This window comes from Zingiber officinale, chromosome 4A (assembly GCF_018446385.1).
Source record: "Zingiber officinale cultivar Zhangliang chromosome 4A, Zo_v1.1, whole genome shotgun sequence".
Lineage (NCBI taxonomy): Eukaryota > Viridiplantae > Streptophyta > Magnoliopsida > Zingiberales > Zingiberaceae > Zingiber > Zingiber officinale.
The window spans coordinates 158,645,754-158,673,007 of record NC_055992.1 but is presented as its reverse complement, the minus strand read 5'-3'; the positions used below and the strand labels follow the sequence as shown (position 1 = coordinate 158,673,007).

General features: G+C 41.4%; 1 protein-coding gene across 2 annotated transcripts; it reads right to left on the bottom strand.

Annotated features, from left to right (window-relative positions):
• Positions 1-1,125: 1,125 nt before the first annotated feature.
• LOC121971903 (oxysterol-binding protein-related protein 1C-like) lies at positions 1,126-26,541 on the bottom strand. Of its 2 annotated transcripts, none has more exons than XM_042523415.1 (10): positions 25,755-26,541; positions 25,314-25,670; positions 9,580-9,664; positions 8,295-8,743; positions 4,990-5,145; positions 3,793-3,960; positions 3,577-3,717; positions 2,165-2,395; positions 1,962-2,075; positions 1,126-1,498 (listed from the first exon to the last, which is right to left on the bottom strand). In XM_042523415.1, the coding sequence occupies exons 1-10, from the start codon at positions 26,328-26,330 to the stop codon at positions 1,331-1,333; spliced, it is 2,445 nt and encodes an 814-aa protein (XP_042379349.1). In that variant the 5' UTR covers positions 26,331-26,541; the 3' UTR covers positions 1,126-1,330. The 2 variants fall into 2 exon arrangements, with proteins under 2 accessions (XP_042379349.1, XP_042379350.1); XM_042523416.1 differs by having other exon boundaries at positions 8,295-8,740.
• Positions 26,542-27,254: the final 713 nt, after the last annotated feature.

Below are 27,254 nucleotides of genomic sequence, written 5' to 3'. Positions count from 1 at the left end.
CAATAGATAAGTTGAATTTAATTTGATATGTTTAAATTTGGTTAATTCCCCAATATCTCCGGCAACAGATTGTCCAACACTTCTTTCATGAAAAGATAGAAAACTTTTGAGTCATCTTTTGATCCTAAATTCAAAGAAAAGAGCATGATCCGACGAGGCCATAATTAGGGCAATGACCAAAATTAAGGCAAAATAGTACTTGAAAATTAGTCCTAATGAGGGCGGAGCTCGAAGCTTGAGCCGTCGAGGGTCGAGGGTAGGGCGAGACCTTGGAGCTAGCCGTCGTCGTCAGAGTAGGAGCCTTGGGTCATCGACAACATGCTGCTCGAAGCTTCGGACGATTGTGTTCAGACATCGTCAGAGGTCGTGGGAGGTTGCGGAGGGTAAGATGTTGCGAGAGGGAGATTACATGGGGTCGCGGAGCTCACAAATCACAAGAGATCGACCTCATTAGGGTTTTACGTTGCTGCATTTATGCATTTTGCACGTGAATTGGATTTTACACGAGTAAAGCGGTAAATACCTTCATGAATTTTCCCAAAATAGAGCGTTTTCTTAACGAACATATTACCTTTGGTCAATTCCTAATCGACTAAACACTTGAGTCAATTAAGAAAAATTCTCTACTCAATAATCTCGACTTAAGATCAAATTAGAAAATTAACTACAATTACTTATTCCTTGGTTGCACAAGATCTTTCTTTTACTAGCTGCATTTGGTTTATTCTACTACCGTGTACTTAGCCAAATGCCACAATGAAGAAGTTGCCATAAAACGCAATAGGAGGCCATACATTTCTTCCCAGGTTAACTTGATTTTGTGCACAAGCACAGTATAGGATATCCAACTCCGTGCTCCTGCACGACTTGACAGAGGTGGATGATGAATCTTCCAAAACACGTATACTACATGAATATAATGATAATATGCAAAAATAAAGAGAAATTTTGAAGCACTAGGTTCCATCGATTCCGATAGGTTTTGAACAAGTTCAGCCGGTTCTGAAATTCTCCGATCACGTGCACACAAGTCGGTTATGTTGCACTCGCACTTGGAAAACTAAGCAACCTGAGATGAAACTCAAGGGTGACAAGAACGACTCGGTTATCTTGATGAACTGGAAGAATTGGAAGATTGCGACTTTTTGTGTTTATTCTTATAAAAGTTGGCACTATACTTGTTTATTCTTCTCTTTACACCCTAAAATTCATTTTGGCTGCTCAAAAATTGTGAGCAGTCAACAAGAAACCAAAGCAGATAAGAAACAGAAAAGAAAATAGTCCGTAAAAGCTGCAAGAGAAGAACCTTGGTTTCTGTCTAAACTGCAAGTTAATCAGTCATTGGATCGCTGGGGACTTGGCCAAAGATATCAAGGCATCCATCCCACTTGCTGTCTTCTCTGGCCTCCCAGTATCCTCCTATGTACCGGTATGTCTCGCTCCCTTTATCTTTCACAAACCACTGCGGTTTCCAACCACTTTCCTGCATCTTTCTCGCCTGCAACACATGGTGACCAAAACATCAAAGGAAGTACTCAGGGAATAGCATTTACAAAAAAACAGCAAACAATAAATTAGACATTTAGAAATCTAACTGTGAAGACAACTCAATTTTTTTAGCAATGTCACTGAACAAATTTACAACACTAAATTCTCACCATTCACCAAGCATTTATATGTGTTAACCTCTTATTTTTGATGACCTTAATTCAATTTTTCTTATGGACATGTTAGGATCCTAGGGATATCCTTGTGCAATGGCTTCATGAAACTTCAGATTTCAGTTAGTTTTGGATGACTGAAAAAGTTTATAATAGGCAGTTCAATGAATGATCATAAGATTTAAAAAAATGTCCCTATCGATTGCCCAAATATATAAAAAGCAATATGGAAGCAAGGCTACATAGGAGCAATGACTTCAGCACCAATTACCAATCGTAAAACAATATTCAAAACCTAACCTGGCGTTGTCTCTGTTCCAGTCTCAACTTCTCAGCATTTGCCATCTCATACTCCCCATTCTCCAAGCACCTCTGATCAGGCCTCAACCTTGAATCTGTCGGTGGCAATTTTTCCTGCTCAAGATTGAGGATAAGAAGTAAAGAAATAAATTGAAACTTAAAACAAAGGATGCATGGATAATAAGTAGAACACAAATTGTAACCTTTAATCCCAGGGTCAGCTCATTTACTGTTATTGCAAAACGTGTGAGATTGTATCTAGTGAGGAATTTAGGGGGTTTGCTACGTTTCCACAATAATTGGGCTTCAGACAATGATTCAGATCCTTTGCCTTTTCCAGAGATATCTCCATCCATATAATGCATGCTTTCATCCCATTTTCCAATAAGTGTTGCTGCAGTTTTGCCACTGCGATCCTGAACTATGCCTTGCACCTACAAATAGATTGCACATGGTCACCACTATTCTCTTGGCAGAAAAGAAAACAAATTATTACATATATCAACAAAGTTAACAGTGAGATTTAAAAAGAGTTTTAATGATAAATGAATGTGTCGAAAATCACATGCAAGCAAGATGTGTCTGGATCACCACATAGGGCATAGAATGTGAGTGAAAATGTATATTACACCTATTGCGCATGGTGATTACTATTCTAGTGGCTGAAAAGCAAACAAATCATTACATATACCTAATAAGTTAACGGCAAACCTCTATTAGAGTTTTAAATAAGAAATCAAGGTGCTAAAATAGCATGGAGAAGATGCACAAGGATCACCACACAAGGCATATACATTATGCATGAACGAATATGTTATGTGAGTGAGCTATGATATTTAATATCATATATTGATAAAATAGAATGATTCTTAAGAAATTCTAATACAAAATTCATAAAAAGAATTAACAAATGCAAATAATATTTAAGTTTCTAATGCTAAGGAGAACATGAAAACATGTATAGTGTATTAGTGTTTGTAAAGATACCCTTCTTATTCTAAATCAATCAAGTAACTATTTCTTTACACACTTCTTTTTCATTCTAGGGCACTCTTGTTTTCTCTTGATGATTGTAAATACTTATTAAGGTGTAGCATTAGATAATCTTCAAATTCATAAACAAATCACTAAAATCACTGAAGTGTCGCGAGGGAAATTTTTGTCTCCTTATTTCCATCCAGCATTCCTTCCGTCATATGAAACATACTCTTAAGAGTAAAATTCAGCAAGGATCTTAAATGACAGATGGCAATCTTTCTTGAGTAACACAATTTGGAGAGAGAAAAGGAAGAACTTGAAGAACCATTGACTTTATATTTACTGGCTAGGCACAAACATTATAATGTATAATTGAATAGTGCTCCTGAAATTGTGCTTTTCTCTAGGAAATCCTTAGTTTTCTCTGTTTGAAATACCATAGCAAATTTGTGATCCACTCTGATGATATTGCAACTAAATTAAGGAACCTTGATCAACTAGCCCGAGAATAGAAGAAAAATATGTGACAACAGAATGCAACAAAAACTTAAGTGAGGAAAAGGATGGGGGACATAGTAGCTACCACGTCACCAACATCACAACACACAAAAAGAACAAAGAAAAAAGAACTAGGTACCTGATGCGGGTTCCGATCAATTATTGATTGCTCCTTGAATTTTAGCTTGCATGAATATTCACAATTTCCTTGTATGCGCATAGTACCATAATGATCACAATAGAGTTTCCCCAATATAAGATTGTAAATGGAAGTTGTTACCTGAAATAGCAAAGCTCAATATCTATACTTATAACCAAAACCAAATTTTTAAACAATTGATGCAATGCCTAATACCTTGCTCCACTGAAAAACTTCGCCATCATCAAATTCAAGGGTGAGTACACCAACAGGATCAAGCTGAATTGAGCGACCCCAAAATTTGCTTTTCAAATTACTATCTCCCCAAAACTTCCATCCCTTACCCTCACAATGGCATGCAACAATCATAGGGTGATGACTGACCTACATAAGTTGCAAAGAATATGAGTATAAGTAATTCATCCAACCTGTTGTGATACAAAGAAGGAAAAAAAAAAGAGCTACAAATCAGCACAGATATCAGGTGCGTGTGACTTGTATCAACTTTCAAATCATATCAACCATCCAAGATCAGCCGATTAATAAAAGGAACATGAAGTGTAGCAGAATACACATTTCTAATCAAAACACCAAGTTGACGGTTGTTTGTTTTGTTTGTCCTGGGGTAACCCTATTTTTATAGGAATCCCGAATCCCTTCGGTTATTTAGCATGGAATCTTCACTTTTGTCATTATATCATTATACATAACTTTAATTGCCTTAATATATGTTACGTAACACTCTGTTTTTAGAATTTTCAATATAATTTCCTTCGGGATTTTATCATAAATTTTTTCCAAGTCAATGAATACCTTGGATACATTTTGCTTCTTTTCTTGAAAATTTTCAATCGGTTGTCTAAGAAGATGTATAGCTTCTATCATTGACTTTTTAGGCATTAATCATGATAAACAATAAATGAAAACCTCTGAGAACACCATCAATCAATAGAATCTCATGTGCCAAAACTAGTAGGAATTTCTTACCATCTTTTAAAAATGTATCCCAACCTCTTAGTGAAATAATCTAGGCATTATTAGTGTTATAAGAAGTCTTCCCCTTTACTGAGTTGGTAACCATGTTCATGAAAAATGCCCATTTTAGCCAAAAGGCCCAAAAGGATAACACCATCTATGGTTGCCATATCTATCAAATGTTACCACTAATACCAAGAAAACCAAGCAAAAAATATTCCATGCTCAGACAAAAATTAAGAGTTCACAGTTCACAGCCCTTCAAGAAATTTTACTGCCCTTCATAAAAGATTCAATATAAAGACAAAATATCCATGTGTAAGTATTATATTAAAAAAAAAAAACGGTTAATATGGATGGGGAACATGAAGGTCGAAACTGAGGCCCAATTTAACCAGAAAACTGCAAGTAATTGTATTTGTGAGACCAATCACTCACCTTTTCTGAAATGAATCTAAGGCCTTTATCTGGATAGTCAGCCTCATAGGTTTCACCAAGAAGTGGATTAAATGGCTTGCATATTCTGCCATCAGTTGAAGCGTATCCAGAAACAGCAAATGCAGCAACATTAAGCATCCTCATAAGACCATTGCCCTGGAAATTAGGTAGAAAATCAAGTATTAAAAAAAGAGAAGCTAAATTTGATAACATTAGAAAGTAAAATAGCATCAGTATGAACATGTTATTAATAGTGTAAAATTATACTAATTACAAGCTTGCATTTTGTTACAATTTAGATTTCTGACTATGAATTATTGAATTTTATATATTGTTGTGAATTTTGCTTGCTTAGTTGCAAAAACAATAGCAGCAGCAGCAGCAGCAGCAACCAAGCATTATCCCACTAGATAGAGTCGGCTATATGGATCCTTCTACGCCATTGAACTCTATCCCCTATTATATCATTATTTATATTTAAATAAATTTTATCTTATTTTATTGTGACTAACCAAGTGTTTTTTGATCTTTCTCTTCCTCATTTGATATGAACATTTGTCATAGTTTCACATCGCCTAACTGAGTACATGTCTGTACATCATAAACACGTCTCCGGAGTTTTTCCTTAATAGGTGCAACCCAACTTTCTCTCTAATGTTTTCATTTCTTATCTTGTCCATCCTTATATGTCCGCACATCCACCTTAACATCCTAATTTCTGTAACGCTCATTTTCTGCTCATGTACTCACGTCATAGCTCAACAATCAACTTCATATAAAATAGCAGATCTATCTGTCATTTTGTAAAACTTTCCTTTAAGTCTTAAAGGTACTTTCCTCCATTTCAACCATCCCACTTGTATTCTATGTAAGATATCTCTCTTAATCCCTCTATCATTTTACAAAAATAATCATAAATACTTAAAACTCTCAGTTATAAATAATCGTCATCTCCCATCTTAACAATTATCTCATTATGTCTAAGATTACTAAACTTAAATTTCATATATTCTGTCTTTACTCTACTAAGCAACCTTTCACTTCTAGTGTTTTCGGCCAAGATTAGAGTTTAGCATTTACTCATTCACATGTCTCATCTACCAAAACAATATCATCTGCAAATGCATCGCGATAATGTATCTTGGATGTGTCCGGTGAGTTCATTCATGATTAGTGTCAAAAGATAGAGACTTAGAGTTGATCCTTGATGTAACCTATCTTTATGGGAAAGACTTCCGTTAATTCACTTGAAGTCTTCACTCTTGTAATTACGTCTTCATACATATTTTTAATTAATTCAATATACACTATGCTAACAACTCTCTTTTCTAGCGTTCTCCATATAATTTCTCTTGCGACTATATAATAAGCCTTTTCTAGGTCGACAAATACCATGTATAAGTCTTGCTTCTGTTCTTAGTACTTTTTAATTAGTTGTCTTAGAAGATGTATAACTTCTATTGTCGACCTCCCAAGCATAAATCTAAATTGATTTTCGGTCACCGGGTCTCCTTCCTTAGCTTTCTTAGTTGCAAATATAAACATTTAATTGTTGTTATATATTTAATGTTATTTATTAATTTATTAATTTATGACATTTATTTTTATTGTAATCTTAGTTTGAATGATTAAAAAAAAAGGTAGCTCGGTGTATGAAGCTCCCGCCAGTGTGGGGTCTTGGGAAGGGTCGGACCATATTGGGTATGTTGAACGGAACCTTACTTTGCATTTTGCAAGAGGTTTTTACAAATCGAACCTCAAGGCCACTTTATATATATATATATATATATATATATAGGTGTATGCCTATTGCCTAAACCCTAAGTAGTGAACTTTTTGCTATAGTTTGTACCTTATTATGTTAAAATTTTAATATGGTGAACTTTTTGATTGACATATATTTATATTAGGAAGTAAATGCAACAAGCAGACAACAAGCAAAAGACGGTTAGAGGACCAAAATTTAAAGTTAATTTGAATTTTTCTCAGCAAACTTTGGAGTGTATGGGTACATTCCGAGCAACACAACATAATACCAAAACATACCATTTCAATTGGAGGCCAAACCTCCAACAAGGAATGAGATTTTAAACTAGTTATAGTCTATTGTTGTATGGGCGCGTCTAGGAGAAGCCCACTTGTTAGCTTTATTCCTCGGATTTCTTTACATCTGGGTTTGATTTCATATTTTCTCTCTTTATTTTCTATCTGAAGTTGAAACAATCATTACTTGTGTGTTCCATCAACAGTTTTACAAAGTATTAAAGTTAATAGGGTTACTAAGTGCAGTTAGTTTAATCCTACATTGGTTCTTCTAGATTTAGAGTTTTTTATGAGCCGTATATATACTCATTGCAATAGATACCTTAATCAATGAAATAGAATATACTCTTTCTCCAAATACACCAGCTAACCTAGATCATTAGCACCTTTTGCATAATCTCTTAAGATGCAGCAGAAAAGGCCATTGAGCCATTGATAAGGTAGAATATTCAAAACTTTAAAGTGATAGGGCGTCACCAAACTAGAACCATATTACAAACTCTGTTCAAGTGTTGGTGATGTCACATTGCAATATGGTGCGCTTATGGAAATGTTAAAAGGTGGGAGACTCCACCAGTCCCAGAGGCCACTTAGACAAGCATAGTGGTCCAGAAAGTGTCTTTATAATACGGGACACTTCCTTTGCAAGTCATTTAAAGAGGAATAGCCTTTTCGTGTTGTCAAACATGGCATCAAAGCCAACAGTCACATTTGTAAGCCATGATCCTCATGTACAACTGCAGTGGTCAGTCATGGTTGGTTTTATATAAAGATGCCTCTTGAAGTGATTCTAGCATTTGGGATTAAATCAACTTAGCTCTATTTTCAAACAGAATCTAAAGTATAGATAAGGGGTAAACTATTGTGAAATACAGCATAAATATTATTATCCCCCTTTTGGTGACAATTTAAACCCCATTATGTGTATGTCAAGATGATTTTGTTATACATAGAATGGAAATGAAATAGTCAGCAATGACAATGATGCCAAGTGTCAGTAAAACAAAAATCAAACTCTACAAGTATCACCTTTATGAGTTGTGTCACCATTACACATATTTACTATGATAAAAAATTAATGCAAATCTTGATACACTAAATCATGTTGATGCTCTCTTTACCAAACATGCTAAATTTCAAACATAATTGAAAATAGAGGATGGTAAACATGTATTTCAGTCAAAATCTATTGACAAGGCAAAGAGAACTATTAGTATTGTAAGCAAACCTGATTCTTCCAAATATTTAAGTATTTATATTACCTTTTTCCCCCACTCATATGCTCGATCAATAAGGTACGAGTATTCCAGATCCTCAAAACATTTCTGCAGTGATGAAATTGGTTCGTTAAAATACACTGGAAGGCAAACTTTAGTAAGATCCTTTCCAATATTGTCTTTGATCATTGACCAGAGGCTCACTCCCTTTTCCTTTTCAACAGGATCAGGTAATTTTTTACGTCTCCTCACATAGGGATAGCTAAATCCCACAGATTTCATAGAAGAATCACTAGCATCTCCAAAACAGACACCATAATCATCCTCATCATCAGAATCAATTTCAGATCTATAGAAATCAGATTCTGTGCTCTTAAAAGAGATTGATGATAGAAAATCTCGTGTATCAAAAAAGGCATTATCTTCTTCATCTGTTTCTTCTTCAACAGCATCAGGACGTTCATTGTCATAATCAGATTCACTTGCACTCCCTTCTAGAAAAATATTTAATGGGTAAGATAAGACAGATAATGTAACTTGAAGCAATTAACAAGAAGTTAATTAGCAAGAATGATACATTACAAGTATTGACAATATAAACAACTGAGGGAAAAGGATAGCAGTCAAATATGTACCAATAGTGAACCATGAGTGATTTTGTAGAAGGAAGCAAAGTCTGATGACAGGTTTCCATGTATAAAAGATCAAAATAAAATATGCAAATAACAAACAAGCAAAACTGCTAGTCACAATTGTAAACAATCACAAGAATGAAGAATTAGCCAAAGGAAGAATCTAACAAAAATAGTTATTTTAGAAATTACACGTTAGTGTTCAAGTTTTCACATGTAGGGAAAACATAAAGAAACTAAGCAAATGCTTGAGAGGTAATGAAACTACGGATGAACAAAGAAGCTCACTATTAGGTAGATTTGTTAGTCCCCAAGTGATGTGAATTTGTCACTCAACCTTGGAGTCCTAGTTAAAATATATCCAACAATAGCAAGGCACATTTTCATCAGCCAAATTATGAATTTACACATAAAAGAGATACGACATTGGACCATTTATAGTCCAACATGAAACAAATATTCTTATCATTCTAAGAAATGGTATACAACATAATACCTAAACTTTGACCACAGATTAATTCATTACATTTAATTGTAAGGTAAGATAATTGTGCTAATAAAAGCTTCAAAATTTAAATGATGTTGAGTCTTTCTAAATCAGGATACATCAACAACTGAATAGAAAGGAAAGATAGCCCAATAAATTAGTATGGTGAAAACTAGCATGTTATCACAAGTCATTCTATTATGCATCATACCACTATATTTCTCTTGTCTTGATCTAGAAGCAATCCCTCTTTGGCTCTCGTCGACAAGGGTATTCTCCAAATCAACCTTTTCTGACTATAAAAAGAACATGACAAATTATTCAGTCAATATGCTAAGAAATAAGAACACAATTTAATATACGTCCAACTGTCCAAGATAACTGAACAGACAGTACGTGCCTTTCAATGGATTGTTTAACATTATTTTAAAATATGAAGTAATCAGGATGATAAATGTGAATCCATATGCCAGATGTCAAGTTACACAAAGTGTCTGATGAAAATATAATGTTAGAAGTAAGGTTCTTTTACTAGAATGAAGAATGGCCTGTCCATATTGCCACCAGCATATCAGTATTGCGCCATCCCCCTCACTTCCAGAAAGCACTAGCTAGGAAGTGCGGCGAACCAGTTGGATTCACAAAAGCAAAGGCGGCAGAGAAAACCCTTTCCACTAGGCCTTGATATTTTGCACAGCTCCATTCTTTGTTTTAAAAAAAATAATAAGGATACTAAAAGTAATTGAAGATTTGACCATTCAAAACAGATATTTCTGCACTTTTCACTCAGTTGGGTAGATGGACTCATGCATAAGTGTATCAGCCAGGGAGAGCAGCATGGAATATTGCCATCCAAAGCCATGCCAAAGCTCACAGATGTATCTACAGACTATATAATTGCTCTATGCTTGATTAAGAAACACATATATAGTGGTATATTAGTTCATAATAAAACTGGCAAAACCAATTAACATCTCAGAAAAATTATATTCAACATAGCATTTCACACATTCACCATGCACCCAGGTACTACTACTCATATAGGCTCTTCTCATACACTACAAAAGTATGCTGCAATTGCATTTTGTAAATTAATAACATGATAACACCTTTGTGTCAGAATTTGATTGAGCCGATAATAGCTATTTTGTTGTTTTAATTTAAATATTTGTTGGATCATATGATATTCTGCTTAAACCTGGTATTATCACTGAATTAGAATTTTTTTCTATATTGACATATATCTATCAATAAATAACTTACACATTTGTTCTTTAGGCACAAATTATTTTGTATGCATTTCGTTGCACCAAATCCTAATTCTTAAAAGATTAAAGAATGTCAAAATTGTTCTCTCTAAAGGAGATTTTTTTTCATGGTCTGCTAAACTCATAGTTTTATCCTTATCATCTACTAAAGATCCTTTTGATGCCAAAGTCTTATTAAATTCTAAATCTAGTGGTGTCTTACATAGTAAATTAGGTCATATCAACTTTAAGTCCATGTTGATAATGACCAATCTTGAGTTAATTCCTAAGCTCTCTTATAATCCTAATTTTAAATGTGAACTATGTGTACAATCTAAACAATCTACGGAACTATTTAAACTTATTCCTTTTTTTGACACATAACTATTAGAATTAATCCACCGTGACCCCTTTGATTTATTATTGTACCAATTTCTTGAAGACCATAGATGAAATATTCCTAAAATTTAAATTTTATAAAACTGAAGTTCAAAAACAATTTGAGAAAAGGATAAAAGTATTTAGATCTAATAGGGGAGGAGAATGTACCTCAAACTAACATTCCCTTTTCTATAAAGAGCATCGGATAATTCATGAAGTTATTGCTTACTCCCCTAATATAAAGAATAAGGCATTATTAGATACGACAATGCTAATTAGTTTTATTGCTCCCCATAACTTGTAGTGGGAACCATTTGCTGGCTACATTTTAAATCGAGTACTAACGAAGGACGAGCATACGTCCATCAAAATTGGAAAGCTTACAAGTCTGAATTAGATTACTTTAGAATGTGAAGATGTCTAATCAATATAATGTTCTTCGCTAAAAAGAGTTAAGTTGGCCCCTAAAACTATAATTGTTGTTTTAATAGATTATTCCTTTGGTAGTAGTATAAATAGGTTTCTTGTCATAAATTCTACAATCTCAAACATCTCAAACAATAGATTGACAGACTCGAGAGATGCAATTTTCTTGACAAACAATTTTCCTTTCAAATCTAGACTTTCTACGCCAAAGCCTAATTTTTCCTCTAGTTCTCATCAAGATTGTCTCCTACTTTCCTTGATCAATCTGGTACTTTAGTTACTTAGAAACCTAGACGAAAAAAGAAAGCTATAAACGTAAAACATTTAGGAGCTTTTCAAGAATCTGATGCTTCTTTTCTGAAAGAAACTACAAAGCATCAGCACTTGAATTGTCATGTAGGAGGATCTGTGGATTATTATTATAATTTTTCATATTTTTCATATTTTTGATATTTAAGTTATTTTTGTTGATGCAGGGAGTACCAGATAATAGCAATCAACTTCTAGAGTTTTGATGTTTAACAACAAATCTAAATTTGGTCAATTTGACCAAGGGTTGATCTAAACAGGACTTAATGTTTGGAAGATAAAAGTCTAGTTGATTTATTGTTGGTGCAAGACCTAATGGACCTTAAGGTGATTAATATTTTTTTTGATGTATGTCAAAGGAGGAGAGTGACCTTAAGTTAGAAATATTTTGAATCTCCCAACTATGGTATAAAACCCTAAAGACCAATACCTAACTTAAGATTATTATCAAACATCAAAAAGGAAAAAATTGTTGATGTAGGGAACACCAGATAATAGTAATCAACCTCTAGGGTTTCGATGTTTAACAATATACCTAAGTCTGGTCAGTTTGACCAAGGATTGATCCTAATAGAATTTGATGTTTGGAAGTTAGTCAAGACTAGATGACTAGCAAGGAAAAATCCTAACCGAAGGATAGACAGTGGAAATCCTAGGGGAGGTAACCTTAGGTGATGGAAGTCCTAGTGAGTGAAGCTAGGCCTTAGTGAGTGAAGCTAGGTGGTGAAAATCATAGAGAGAGGTAACCTTAAGTGGTGGAAGTCCTAGTGAGTGAAGCTAGACAGTGAAAGTGAAGCTAGGCAATGAAAATCCTAAGAAAAGGTAACCATAAGTTGAAGCTAGGCCTTAGTGAGTGAAGCTAGGTGGTGAAAATCATAGAGAGAGGTAACCTTAAGTGGTGGAAGTCCTAGTGAGTGAAGCTAGACAGTGAAAGTGAAGCTAGGCAATGAAAATCCTAAGAAAAGGTAACCATAGATAATGGTAAAGTCTTGGATATTATCCAAGCATGAAACCTAGTAGGTCAGGTAGACTTACAGGAGTGCGGCTTGATCCTATGGGATTGATCCTTAAGTGGTAAACTTGGAGGAGAACCTCCAAGTAAAAGGTAAGCCTAGTAGGTCAAGTAAACTTACAGATATAAGTTAGGTTACTTGTTTGTGTTTGAATGGTTGTTTTGCAAGAACTTGGAGCTGGAAGCAAAACAGAGAGTAGACAAATGCAAATAGGTGAACCAGACTTGACTCAGGTCAAACCGACGCCAAACCAATTCGGAAGATTGGACCAGCGGTTCAGTAGACCGACTAGGTTTAATCTAGATTGCTGAGTTGTTAGAAATGTTGACATCGAAGATGATGTGGCAAAAGATCATTTTTATGATTTAGATCAAAATGAGGATAAGCTAGATGATGTGAATAGAGATAAGGCTTCATCCAGATATAGTTTCATCCATATAAGAGTTGATCTAAATAAGAATCTGACCCAATTCTATAAAATGAGATGAAGGTTTTACGTTCAAGACATCGATTCTTCATCCTACTCTTCATCTCTGCACGCAGAAAGCTACGCTGCGAAGCTCTGCGACTGAGGAAGCTCCGGGGGTACGTTGCGCTGAGGACTTCCAGATCAACCGCCATCTTTTGTTTGGTTTGTTTATTACAAGTTGCACTTAGTTTATTATTATTTGTGCTTGTATTGCAAACTGTAAGACGGGTTTCTCCGCCTCCGGAAAAGAGACCACTAGTGGACGGACGCCTCCCGTGATTAGGCCTTGGATGTACTGACCCTGGGAGGTTGGGAACCAAGTAAATCCCATGAGTATTCTTTCCTTTAAGTTTTTATTATATTCCGCTGTGACTAACAGTTTGATAAAAAGAACGAACAATGTTTAATAATTTTTAATTTGTTTTAGAATTTCTTTCCTTTCTTTATAAGATATGAATTATAGTTCATATATAGGGATTTCTTTCCTTTCATGGGGAGAGTCTATATGTGTAGCTGGTTGAGGAATTAATCGTCTATTATTGAATAATATTTTTTTTACGGAAAAATATGAAGGACAACGATTATCTCTTCTTACCATCTCTTGAATTCCCCTCTTCTCATCCACCGCAGGATAATTGCTATCCTGTCCGACGTCAGTTGGTATCAGAGCAAGGTGCAGATCCAATAGAAGGTCATCGTGCTCATGGTCGCGGTAGGCAGGTGTCGACAAGTTCGATGGAGAAAGACGAACACCTAAATTTTTACGGAAAAATATGAAGGACAACGATTATCTCTTCTTACCATCTCTTGAATTCCCCTCTTCTCATCCACCGCAGGATAATTGCTATCCTGTCCGACGTCAGTTGGTATCAGAGCAAGGTGCAGATCCAATAGAAGGTCATCGTGCTCATGGTCGCGGTAGGCAGGTGCCAACAAGTTCTGATGGAGAAAGACGAACACCATGAAAGACAATTGAGGATTGACGATTTATAGAGATAAGTCACAGATTTAACCCAGCGTGTAACAGTGGCTATGTGAAAACTCAAAGATCGTGAGGTACGTGGTTGAGAGGATCAATATGGAGACCTCAGATTTCAAGTTGATCTACCTGAATTTTATGGTACATCACAAACAGAGAATATTGTTGATTGGATAAATAAAGTGGAGCAGTTCTTTGCCTATAAGCAAGTTCCGAATTCGATGAAGGTGAAATTGGTTGCCTTTAGACCCAGAGATCTAGCATCGTCATGGTGGGGGTACTCGCGACGCTCACGAGACCGACAAGGCAAGACCAAAATCAAGAATTGAGAGAAGATGAAAAAGAAGAAGAAAGGTCAATTTCTTCCCTTTGGTTAAATTCAAACTTAATTCCAAAGACGATTAGATCTAGCCATGGAGAACGACAACTTCGACACCCAAGATGATCTTGACGGATTCGAAGATGACGAGGAGGAAGACCTTGATGACAAGGTACTTTATGGTGATGGCTCCGAGACTTTAATCATTCGTGAGAAATTTGACCCAGAAGAAATTGAAGAGGAATCTTGATCTCAAATTGAAGACGAGACTAAGACGATTAATGATCCCGTTATGACGATTAGTTTATGACGATTATGGAACGGACAAAGTGCTTCATGTCAAAGATCCAATGTTTGTTGGGACGTTGAGGATATGACCTCTATTCAGATGATAGCTCAGAAGCGCAAAACATGCATCCCCTTATTCGCTGAGAATCCACAAACCGAAATCACAACATACTTTGTGGGTCTCCTTAACAAAAGAATATATCATATCATCCAGAGCCTCTCGTAGCGGCAGCACCAAGATTGGGAGTTTCACAATGAAAAAGCTATAATGTTGCAACTATGAAAAATTCTTCAAGATTTTGGAAACTTAAAACTCAACAACTTCAACAAGAAGATTAGCAACAAATTCCTAGAAGACTGGTTATGCCGCTTTAAAGGTAATATGACGAACAACATGCTCAATGACTTGGATTTTATTATATTGCCTAGCGACAAACGACAAGGTAATGATCTTTCAGAATTTGACGAACATATGCTAACTTTTAAGAAAGCGATGAAAAAGTTGTCGGAGGCCATCAATGTAGCCACTGGTCTCTTCCGTGAAATTAAGGATCTTACGGAGGGGATGGAGGAATTCGAACAAATCTACAGCAGATTGGAGAAGCAACCAGTCACCAATTTGGGACTCCCCACGTTGCCTTACGAAGTTAGGGAGTTGAAAGGACTAGTTGTGGATAAGGAGAAGGCGAAAATACTAGAGGCGCTACTTCACAAAGGAGAATCAAATGAGTCGTAGCAATCAACCTCTTCCGGTTCAAGACATGGTGGTCGACCATGTGGGTCGGGAGCTGCGACTTGGACCTGCAAATGGAGACTCAATGGGTGCTCTTCGAGGTCCCTGAGGTGGGCACCTATGTCCTCCTCCTGCCCTTGCTCGTGGGCAACTTCCTATCATCCATCTTTCCAAGCGACAATGACCACGTTATGCTCTGCGAGGAGAGCGGCTCTTTAGGAGTTCTGACTCCTTCAAAGCTCTGGCGTATGCCCATGTTGGCAACAACCCCTTCGCCTTGATGCGGGAAGCCTACGCCGCTGCTAGGGGTCGCCTCGGCACATTCTGGCTAAGGGAGGAGATCAGGGTGTGGCACAGAGGACTTTGTAAACTGTGGAATTTCGCTGTGATTTCCTCATGATCAACAATAGGTGGCAGAACATCAGCTTGGATTGGGAAAATCCGAACGAGGATGCCAAAAATCTGGTCTTCGACGAAGAGCAGATGATCGCTAGGCTCTACAGGTTTGACAAGGGCGAGAGGCTTTGCAAGTACAAGGTGTTGAATCGAGACGTACATAAGAAGAGGGGTGACTCACGTGGTTTTAAAAACTAATTTTTTCAGTTTTATAAAATAAGTACGCAGTAGGAAAACACGAAAACAAAACAAGTAAAAAGGCACACGTTCGATTTTACTTGGTTCGGAGCTTTTGGTGACTCCTACTCCAAGACCTAGGTCCCACGGACCTATCGACAGGTAATCCACTAATACCTCTTCCAAAACCGTTAGAAGAGGGGATCGAGTACAATAAAAAAATCAGAAAAGTGTAACACGCTACATTTTCCTTTATACAATAATTTAAGTACAATATTAAAGTTTGTTACCCAACACCTTCGTAGATGATCGAATCGGGCTCGATGTTGGACAACTCCTCACCAGTGGTCGGGCGCAACAACGTAGCAGAGCAGCAGGAAGTCGGAGCACTCGGAACGTCGAATAAACGCGTAGAAGCTTGTAAATCAGTTATTACAAAGCCTTGGGCGAATACCTCTTTTAAAGAGGATTGAAGGCGCCTTCCACAGCACTGAAGGCGCGTTCCATAGGCAAAGTTTATCCTGCAAAACCAGTGTTTTATCATCGCCGAAGTCTTCAGAATTATCTGACTGAAAGCGCCTTCCAAGCTCCCAAAAGCGCCTTTCATAAACAGTACTCAAGGTGCCTTCCGTCGCCTGGAAGGCACCTCGGGTACAATTCATCCAAAACATTTTGTACTCTTTTGCCTTGCAAAATGTGTTAGTCCAACATAAATAAAATATACCCTGCAAGACAAAGTTAGCACAATAAAAATAAGCATTAATAATTAGTTCCTGTCTTTCCAAGACCAGGAACTAGTCAAGGTCTCAATTTAGATTTCTGAAATGGACCTAACTTAGACCGACGCGTACTGTCCCCTCAATCGGAAAGCGTCCTGTCATTCTCCTCCAGTAACTTACTTCTACTAACCAAGTGTCAAGTTACCTTCTTGACGTCCAATCTGACCCACCAGGTCTTTCTACCAGAATCGCACATCCAGACCTTACCTATCGGGAATCGAACATCCTGACCTTCTATCGGAATCGCACATCCAGACTTCAACCTATCGAGAATCAAACATCCCAACCTCCTGCAAGAATCCCACATCTGAACTTCGCCAATCGAGAATCGCACATCCCCTAGTGTCTGACACTCTTGACCCGTCAAGTAAGTCAACCTTGCGCACTCGGTAACAAGATTAGATCAACAACACATCTAACTTTAATCCACTTGTCATTCATCAAACTCAGGTTTGATCATTGGTGCCAACAGCACCAATGCAAGGGAGGTAGTCTCCTCGGCTAAGAAACTTTATTGAACGATAAGTCGAGGCCAAAGAAGTTTTCCAAGGTGTAGGAGTCCAAAGAGGCAAAGATGACCAACAACCAAGTCAAAGCACTAGAATTGGAATGAGAAATTGACGAAATGCTCGTGCAGACAAGAAAACTTTTAGAGGATGTGCGAGGGGCCCTCGGCGAGATGGGCGGATTGGGAGGTTTGACTAGGGATTTGAAGGCAAGGTTCATGCATCTCAACTGGGTCCGACCATGCATGTGGTGAGTTCCACGCGGTGGCACGACTCACGAGCCATCTACGGCAGACCAATCAGTGGCGCCGTCGGTTCCCATAATTTCGATCTCATCAGAAAGCTCCTATTCAATGATGGAACCATACCCAAATGTGTGCACTACACTTTGTCAACTAGGGATTGCTTCTTTACAATCCAACAAATAATCGTTCAGCACAAGGTGAAAAAACTATTGTTCATGGCTTAAAACTTCGATGTGATCCGCTTCACCATCCAACAAATAATTGTCAATTAGGTGTAAGATGATCTTCCGGCTACCACATGAAACTACTCTAAACTCCAGGACAAGTTCTTTCAACCCAGGGTAACTAAAGTAGCCTCCGCAAATTTTTATTATTATTTTTGATCATTTTCATATTTTTTATATTTAAGTCATTTTTTAATATTTAAGGTAATTTTTTAGTAATTTTTATCTTTTTATATTTTGAGTTCGTTTAGGAATTTAGGATTGTGAGTGTTTAATAATTTTTCTTTTCTTTATAAGATAGGAATTATAATTCTTATATAGGGATTTCTTTCCTTTTATAGGGAGAGTATATATATATATATATATATATAGTTGGTTGAGGAATTAATCCTCTATTATTGAATAATATTCCTTTTTACGGAAAAATCGGGAGGACAACCCTTATCGATTCTTGTCTTCTCCTCAATTCTCCTCTTCTCGTCAGCTTGCAGGATAACCGTTATCCTGTCCAGCGTCAAATTGTGACTAATCTCTTAATAGAACTGATCCGGCGGTAAGAATGGGGGACCCACTTCCTGAAGGGTCCCAGCCTGAGGACGGATGGAGGGTTGACTAAGCGGGTAATGGCCGCGTCGAGCAGTTGAGCAGGTCCGAGCGGAGCCAGAGATAACCCAGCCATGGGCTTGGGTTTCCGACGCCAAGGCGGGAGGACTGAAGGGCCGAGCGGGTGTCTGCCCGGCTGGGACCGAAGGGCCGAGCGGGTGGTCCGTTCGGCCAGGATAAGGGCGAGGACACAAAGGTTAGCCGAGCGGCCTATTCGTTCGGCTCGGGATATGGGATGTCAGCAAAGGCATGTCTGATGATTATGCCGTACATAAGATTGCACGATGGAGGATCTCGCCGTCACATCATGGAGAGGTTGATACAGTAGCGGTATGGCCTTATGGATGCCCTTCTGACAAACCCATACCTAGGCATGGTCGAAAGCATGTGATTGCTTTGATTGGCGCGCCCAGGCTCCTTCGAGAGGTCTATATAAGGTCTCCATTTCTTCACCGGAGGTACGCTGGTCTGAATCTCTGAAGCCACCTCTTCGTTATTCCTCGCCTGACTTGAGCGTCGGAGGGCCGTCGCCGGGACACCCCTCCCGGCTCGGTTTTGCTGTGCAGGGAGCGCCACGTCCCCAGCGTCCTTTGACTTCTGATTCGGACAGGATCAATTTGGCGCCGTCTGTGGGAACGCACCTGCATCCGAGCAGAAGCAATGGACGAGGCTGGAAGACCACATACCGTGGCACTCTCACAAGAAGAGTTGGACGCTATAGTCGAGGCGAGGGCAGCCAAGATAGTGGCGCAGCAAAAGGAGAAAGCACAAGCTGAGCGAGCGCAACATCGAGAAGCTCCGTTCGGGCGCTTATTACCTCAAGGATGCGGAAGGTCGGATGTTGGACCGGCCCTGGAGTGCAAATCACCTTCAGCCATATAGAGCTGGGTGAGAGGCGCGCTGTTGCTCTATTTTGTGTAAATTCAAAATAGCTGTACTCCTTTTGTCGCAGGAAACAAATTATTCCCAAGGCATTCTGTGTTCATAGCCGAACGGCTGGTTATCCGAAGGTCCCCGAGCCGCCCGACCGGGAGGTTTATATATGCAAGCTCAGTTAAAGATCGGGAGACGGTCCGGCGTCTATAAACCCTCCGGCCGGGAAACCGGGAGACGGTCCGGCGTCTATAAACCCTCCGGCCGGGAAACCGGGAGACGGTCCGGCGTCTATAAACCCTCCGGCCGGGAAACCGGGAGACGGTCCGGCGTCTATAAACCCTCCGGCCGGAAGCGGAGACGGTCCTGCTATAAAGCCGAGAAATCGGCCGAGCTACTCCCTTATAAAGAACTGAGCGTGAAAAAACTGCCGAAAGAGATGAGCCGGCGTCTATAAACCCTCCGAGCGGAAGGCCGACGAGCTCCGTCGTTAAAGATCAAGAGACGAGCCGGCGTCTATAAACCCTCCGAGCGGAAGACCGACGAGCTCCGTCGTTAAAGATCGAGAGCCGCGCCGACCGGCTATAAATATCCGCGCCGACGAGCTCCGTCGTTAAAGATCGAGAGCCGCGCCGACCGGCTATAAATATCCGCGCCGACGAGCTCCGTCGTTAAAGATCGAGAGCCGCGCCGACCGGCTATAAATATCCGCGCCGACGAGCTCCGTCGTTAAAGATCGAGAGACGAGCCGGCGTCTATAAACGTCCGAGCGGAAGACCGACGAGCTCCGTCGTTAAAGATCGAGAGCCGCGCCGACCGGCTATAAATATCCGCGCCGACGAGCTCCGACGTTAAAGATCGAGACGAGCCGGCGAACGCCCGAGCGGAAGACCGACGAGCTCCTTCGTTAAAGATCGAGAGCCGCGGCTATAAATATCCGCCCGACGAGCTCAATCGTTAAAGATCGAGAGCCGCGCCGGCTATAAATATCCGCGCCCGAGCTCCGACGTTAAAGATCGAGACGAGCCGGCGTCTAAACGGTCCGAGCGAAGACCGACGAGCTCCGTCGTTAAAGATCGAGAGCCGCGACCGGCTATAAATATCCGCGCCGACGAGCTCCGTCGTTAAAGATCGAGAGCCGCGCCGACCGGCTATAAATATCCGCGCCGACGAGCTCCGTCGTTAAAGATCGAGAGCCGCGCCGACCGGCTATAAATATCCGCGCCGACGAGCTCCGTCGTTAAAGATCGAGAGCCGCGCCGACCGGCTATAAATATCCGCGCCGACGAGCTCCGACGTTAAAGATCGAGAGACGAGCCGGCGTCTATAAACGTCCGAGCGGAAGACCGACGAGCTCCGTCGTTAAAGATCGAGAGCCGCGCCGACCGGCTATAAATATCCGAGCGGAAGACCGTCTAGCCCAGGTGTTAAACCGTATAGACGAGCCGGCGTCTATAAATCCCCGAGCAGAAGATCGACGAGCTCCGTCGTTAAAAATCGAGAGTCGGTCCGGCGACTATAAATACCCCGGGCGGACGAATGAATATCAGAGAATAAGAAACCGCGGAAACCACAAGTATTAAAACATTTAGGCCCGCTCGGGCGTTGGTCCTTCGATACTTGGCGTTTGTTGAGTTCACACTGGCTAGATACGAGTAGAGCGAGTAGGCCCTCCTGCTCGGATTTTGTTTAATGGGTTAAGCTGACCGGCCGCGTGACGGAGAACGCTTAAGAGCATGACTAACTTTAAGCATAAACGTTAAGCAAACAGAAGAATATTATGGATAGGAAGACACAAGCAAAGACATAATCACATTAAAAAGGAAGCATGCCGAACGACAAGTACAAAAAGTTGCGCTGGGCTTAGGAAACGTAAAAACAAGGTACAGACAAGGAACACTCCTCACTCAGGGTCTTCGAAGTTGAAGAAGCCGTCCGGAATGTCGTCTATCATGGCCGCCAGATCGGAGGCGGGAATGTGCATTCCCGCAGGAAGGTGGCCACCCTTCTTCAAGTAGGCCACAGTGACCTTAACGGCCTCGGCAAAGGTCGAAGAGACGCTGCCGCCAAATTTCGTGCCAAACCTCTCCGAGCGGAGGTAATCTTGACGTGCAGCAGCTAGACGACTCGGCTCCCCTTCCTTGTAGTTTTTGAGCTCCGCCCGGGAGGTAATCAGTGAATCGTGGAGGACTTTCTGATCCACCTCCGCTTTCGTGCGTTCAGCTGAGCGCCCATCCCGTTCGGCAGTTAGTTGGGCTTCCAGCTCCTTAGATCGCTGATCTAGGGCTCAGACTTCAACTTTCATTTTGTCCATATCAGCGATCGCCCGCTTTCACGTCTTCGTCGCGCTTCTTCACCAGGCCTTCAAGTCGAGCCACCTCTGTAGCCAGGTCGGCGGCCTTCTTCTGTTCGGCCTCACGGGCTTGTTTCTCCCGCTCGGCCGATGGACCCCCCGAGACTTGAAGTTTTTCCATGAGGTCCTCCAGCTCGGCCAGCCGATGGCTAGTGGCGATTTGCTCCGCCCAATGCTGTAAGAGAAATAACAAAATCAGGAACTGAACAGTAGCATGACACAGGAAGAAAAACGAACCTACCTGAGTGGCTTGCTGCATATGATTATCGCCGAGCTGCTTGGGCGTCATGAGGCCGAGCGGACCCGTCAAGGTTATTTCATGAACGGGCTCGATGGCCGATCGGCAGACAATAAATATTCCTCCGATGGGAATCGAAGGGTAGTCTTGATGGTGGGAGGCCGGCCGGCACTTCCTCAGCCGCACTCCCCTATGGTTGAAGTTTCGCCCAACCGTCGTAAGCGACGACGAGTCCGTGGAGGAGAGCCAGAGGGTTGTACGGTGGGCGAGGCCACGGGGGTCCTAATCTGCGACGGCGTGCGATCTGGAGAAGCGATCTCGATCGACGCCTGTGGTTCGACCTCTTGGGTCGGCGGAAGGCTGGAGCCTCTTCGACGTTTTCGCCGAACTTCCAGTGGTGAATCCGGCACTGGGGACTCGGCTCGGTGAGCAGAGGAAGCAGATCCGCCTCAACCTCCGTTGGCGGATGGGCAACTGCTTTGGTGATGCGCCCCCTCTCCTCGATCTGGGCTGGGATGAGACCCGCTCGGCGAGTTATTTTTAGTAGCCTCAATTTCCACCGCCTTCATTTCGGATGATCGGTAGCCTTGAGGCGCCACACGACTTCAGGTGGAAAAATTAAAATCAATTAGATAAAAAGGCGAAGGGAGTAAAGAATCCTACCCATGCGGTAGGGGAGATTGGCGAACGGGAGATAATCCAAAATGTACAACACCTTGAGAAGCAATCGGTCGATTTTGTCACCGACCGGACAACCAGTTTAAGGTAGGTGGATTGCTACGAATTTGCCGAGCTCGCCGAGTCAATGGTCCGCCATTTGTTCGAATCGGCGCTCGGAAGTCGATATAAGAACTCCTTCCGGTTGTTGGAGGTCGTATTCTCAAAAATTTGAAGCCTATTCTACTTGGAAAATAAAAGTACCCAACTCGGATTGTTTGGGGTAGAAGAAGTAGTGGAATATTTGGGGTCGAGTGGGATATTGTGCAGCCTAAACGCTCAGCAGCCTAAAGGAATTCGGCACAAGTTGGCCGAGCGGGATGCGAAAATAATTACAAACTTCCAAAACAAAAGGATGGGTGGGAAATCTAAGGCCGCCTCCAGAAAAAAAACAAATGGTACCGATCAGCGGGTTATGGGGCCGGTCGATCGGGTCGGCTACAACTATTTCATGGTCGTCCGGGATCCCGTACGTCCGAACAAGACGCCGAGCGCCCTCTTCATCAAACCGACTCTCCATGGTCATATACCAAGGACCATGAACATCAACAGTGGGTATGGAAGTGCTTGCCATGACTAAAGTACCAAGAAAAAGAAAGAAGGAAGCCGAAAGAAACTCGGAAACGGAGGACAGATAAGAGTTCGCAAGCAAGGGAACGAAAGGAGTCCCCCGCGAAAGGGAAAGGCCGAACGAAAGGAAGGGAGAAGCTTACTGAGGGAAGATGAACGGAGAGGATCACCAGAAAGCCGAAAACCACCAGGAGGCAAGAACTAGGACAGCCGGAATGCGGCAGCCGCGGGCACCTTCGACGGAGGAAGCGGAATGAAACAGAGAATGCACCGTAAAGGCGAAGACGAAGGCTTTATGCGAACGAGGCTGGTCGGCCTCGTCCGTCGGATACAGGTCACGAGAGACGAGGTCATCATCTAACCGTCCATTTCAAAATAATCGGCGTCCCATCGTACGGATCATCACCGCCACGCGAGAAGAGCCACGTGGCGCTCTGTCACCAGGCGCAATTAATGCGCCCATACCGCGGATGCTTCGACTTAATGAAAAGGATTTGCGTGATCTTCGAGAAGATTTAGACAAGCAAACATCCACGTTGAGCGCCAAGACATCCAAAACGAAGAGCCGAGCGGCTGAATTTGACATAAGGGCCGAACGGCTCAAGGGATATTATAAGCGACGGTAAGGCGACGACCGCCCGCTCGGACACATAGTCCAGTCAGTCGGACTCACTGCCTCCTTCGACTAGACTTGAAGGGAAGGCAAGTGATCCGGCGGTAAGAATGGGGGACCCACTTCCTGAAGGGTCCCAGCCTGAGGACGGATGGAGGGTTGACTAAGCGGGTAATGGCCGCGTCGAGCAGTTGAGCAGGTCCGAGCGGAGCCAGAGATAACCCAGCCATGGGCTTGGGTTTCCGACGCCAAGGCGGGAGGACTGAAGGGCCGAGCGGGTGTCTGCCCGGTTGGGACCGAAGGGCCGAGCGGGTGGTCCGTTCGGCCAGGATAAAGGCGAGGACACAAAGGTTAGCCGAACGGCCTATTCGTTCGGCTCGGGATATGGGATGTCAGCAAAGGCATGTCTGATGATTATGCCGTACACAAGATTGCACGATGGAGGATCTCGCCGTCACATCATGGAGAGGTTGATACAGTAGCGGTATGGCCTTATGGATGCCCTTCTGACAAACTCATACCTGGGCATGGTCGAAAGCAGGTGATTGCTTTGATTGGCGCGCCCAGGCTCCTTCGAGAGGTCTATATAAGGTCTCCATTTCTTCACCGGAGGTACGCTGGTCTGAATCTCTGAAGCCACCTCTTCGTTATTCCTCGCCTGACTTGAGCGTCGGAGGGCCGTCGCCGGGACACCCCTCCCAGCTCGGTTTTGTTGCAGGTTCGCCGGAGCACTCGAGGATCCAGCAGGGAGCGCCACGTCCCCAGCGTCCTTTGACTTCTGATTCGGACAGGATCAAGAACAATAAGTTGTAAATGAATCTTCAATAAAAAGATTTGAAATGATGGAATGGTAAAATAGTATTAGGCACATTTGGTTGATCAAGGTTTTCGACAAAAGGGTTTTGACTACTTTGATACCTAGACACTTATAGCATATATCAACGTCATCTAAGTTGAACTTGCCCTACCATCCATTTGTACCATGATAATGGGTACCTATAGCAAGTGTCTTTGTTGGCACAAGTACTTGCTATAATAGTATATGGAGATAGATCCAGATTATCCTGGTGCAAAAGACCAATTTTTTGTTCGTTAGGATGAAAAAAATATTTCTGCCTCACTCTTAGCTCTTCTTTTACTTTATTTTCTTTTATTGTCTAGTTATTCTATGGTTTTCTTTATTGATCTAAGGGCAGGGTTACTCTTCAGGTAAAATGCAAATGAAGACACAAGTAACTATTTTGGTATCAAAGTGCTCGTGGAACTGGGCAAAACAACTAATACTTGCAGATTATGTAAAAATAGCCATGATACTTGCTAGGATGACGATCGAAGAAAAACTACTGCTCATACAGGCTCTCCTCCTGCAAGACTAATTATAGTTGGAACTTATACATTAGTGAGATGAAATGGACGAGTAAACTTACAATCTAATACCGCATAAACTCAAAGGAGCAGTGAAAATGGAAAAGGGATCTATTTGATACCTCTAATTGACGGAGGGTGTCAACCAAGACGGCCTGCTTCTGATTAAGAAGAACAAGCTGGTTCTGCAGCGCAACAAACTCGCCTTTCATGATCTGCTCGCAGTCCTGTATCACCGTGTTGCTCACGTTTTCTTCCTCTAGCCTATTTCGTAACTTCTCAGTAGACGCCACAACGTTATCTACCGGCGTCATGAGCTCGCTGGTTGAAATCCTCGGGTACATGTCCTTCATCGCTCGCAGCGCCTCCATCCATGCCAATCGATCATCCCGCGTCTCTGCCCTCAAGTGGAGTCTCTTCGTTCCCGTGAAGATGGAGAACCTCTTATCGTCCGATCTGCTCTGACGGATAGAAGAAACCTAAAAAAGAAAGATTTTGATCAAGAGAAACTGAAAAAAAAAAAAGATCACCAACTTGGTTCTGCGTAGTAGGGTGACGACAACCTTAAGGTGAACTTCGCCGACAGGCTTGCGAGGGGGAAAGTAGTGACGGCTCCTGCGCCGGGACATACGACGAGAGTCCTCTCCGATGACCTTCGCCCCTTTGTCGAGCTCCTGGCTTACCTCGATGCGGTGGGGACCATGGACCTTATAGTAAGAGAGAACGCCGTCCTGGAGCACGAACCACCGGGGCCTCCATCCCTTTCCGTAGTTGACCCACTTGTGAAGCAGTCCCGAGATCCCATTTCCGACGATGTTGTTGAGGCTTACCCCGTGGTGGTCGAGGGCGTCATAGAAGGACGGGCGCAGGGAGGCGGGAGCGGAGGGCTCAGAGGGAGCGGAACGGTGGGAGACACCGTGGTCGCTGGCAGAAGCAGAGGGCCATCGGGTGGTGCCGCCGTTCTGGTTGGCGCGGTGGAGAGGAGAAGAGTCACCGCTGCTGCCCGGCGCAGAGGCGGATGAAGGAGGTAGAGGCGGATGGGGAGGGATCATGGGAGGGATGGGAGGCGGCGCAGAGAGCAGAGTAGCGGGGGCGGCGGGTGACACTGGGTCGGGGGCGGTGCAGCAGAAGGTATTCATATGAGCATGTATCTGATCTATCTGAAAGGGGGAAAAGAGAGAAGAGAAGGTGGGGATGGTGACGAGGGTAGATATCGGGAGAACGACGGCGACGGCTGGGCAGCGCGGTGGCGTTAGCTGGCGGTGCTTTCGTTCGTATTTCCCAACCCGTACCCAGCCGAGGCGATGACAGAGAACGGCGACCGCTTTAGGATATTAAAGTTCGTACAAGTTTTCCATTTTATCCTCTCAAATTTATCAAATTTTCATTTGAGCCTTAATATAAAAAAATGGATTTGTTATAATAATTTTGTTAATTTAAGATTTGTTACAATATATTTTAGTTTATTAATATAGTTCAAACAAATATAATAACTTCAAAGCAAAGGTATAAAAAAATATCTGAATACAAAGTTTATTCAAAGAGTTTATGATTTTATTAAAAATATTAATATAAAAGCAATGTAAGCCTGATCTATAGGCATGATTTTATATAAAAATCGTAAAATATCCTTAATCCTCTAATTCCTTCTAAATCTTTCCATCAGTTAAATACCAAAAACAAGAATAATGAACTGTAAATCTTTAAGGGACCACAAATAATAATAATGGCACTATCAATACTAAATTCATCTCTAACATTACATATGGAGAGAAATTAACATAGAACCAAATTTTGATTAATATTTAATAATTTGAATTGATGCAAACGGAGAAGAAACAAAAACAACTAGATGGAGAACAATAGCATTTCAATTGAGTATATAACAAAATTGAGATCACTATTATTAGGATTTTAAAAAAATATCAAAAATTTTAATATATCACATATATCATATCAAATTATATTAAAAATCTAGAATATTTAAATTTTCAATACAGCATCAATATGTAAAAATGGTATAGAATTTATACGATGCTGAATATATCGAAATTTCGATAAAG

Bases quoted from the DNA above. Each gene is read 5' to 3' on its own strand.
- LOC121971903 (XM_042523415.1), bottom strand. From the start codon at position 26,330: ATGAATACCTTCTGCTGCACCGCCCCCGACCCAGTGTCACCCGCCGCC. The intron at 9,665-25,313 runs GTATCAAATAGA...TTCTTTTTATAG, and splicing joins ACACCCTCCGTCAATTAGAG to TCAGAAAAGGTTGATTTGGA. The intron at 1,499-1,961 runs GTTAGGTTTTGA...CATGTGTTGCAG, and splicing joins TGGAACAGAGACAACGCCAG to GCGAGAAAGATGCAGGAAAG.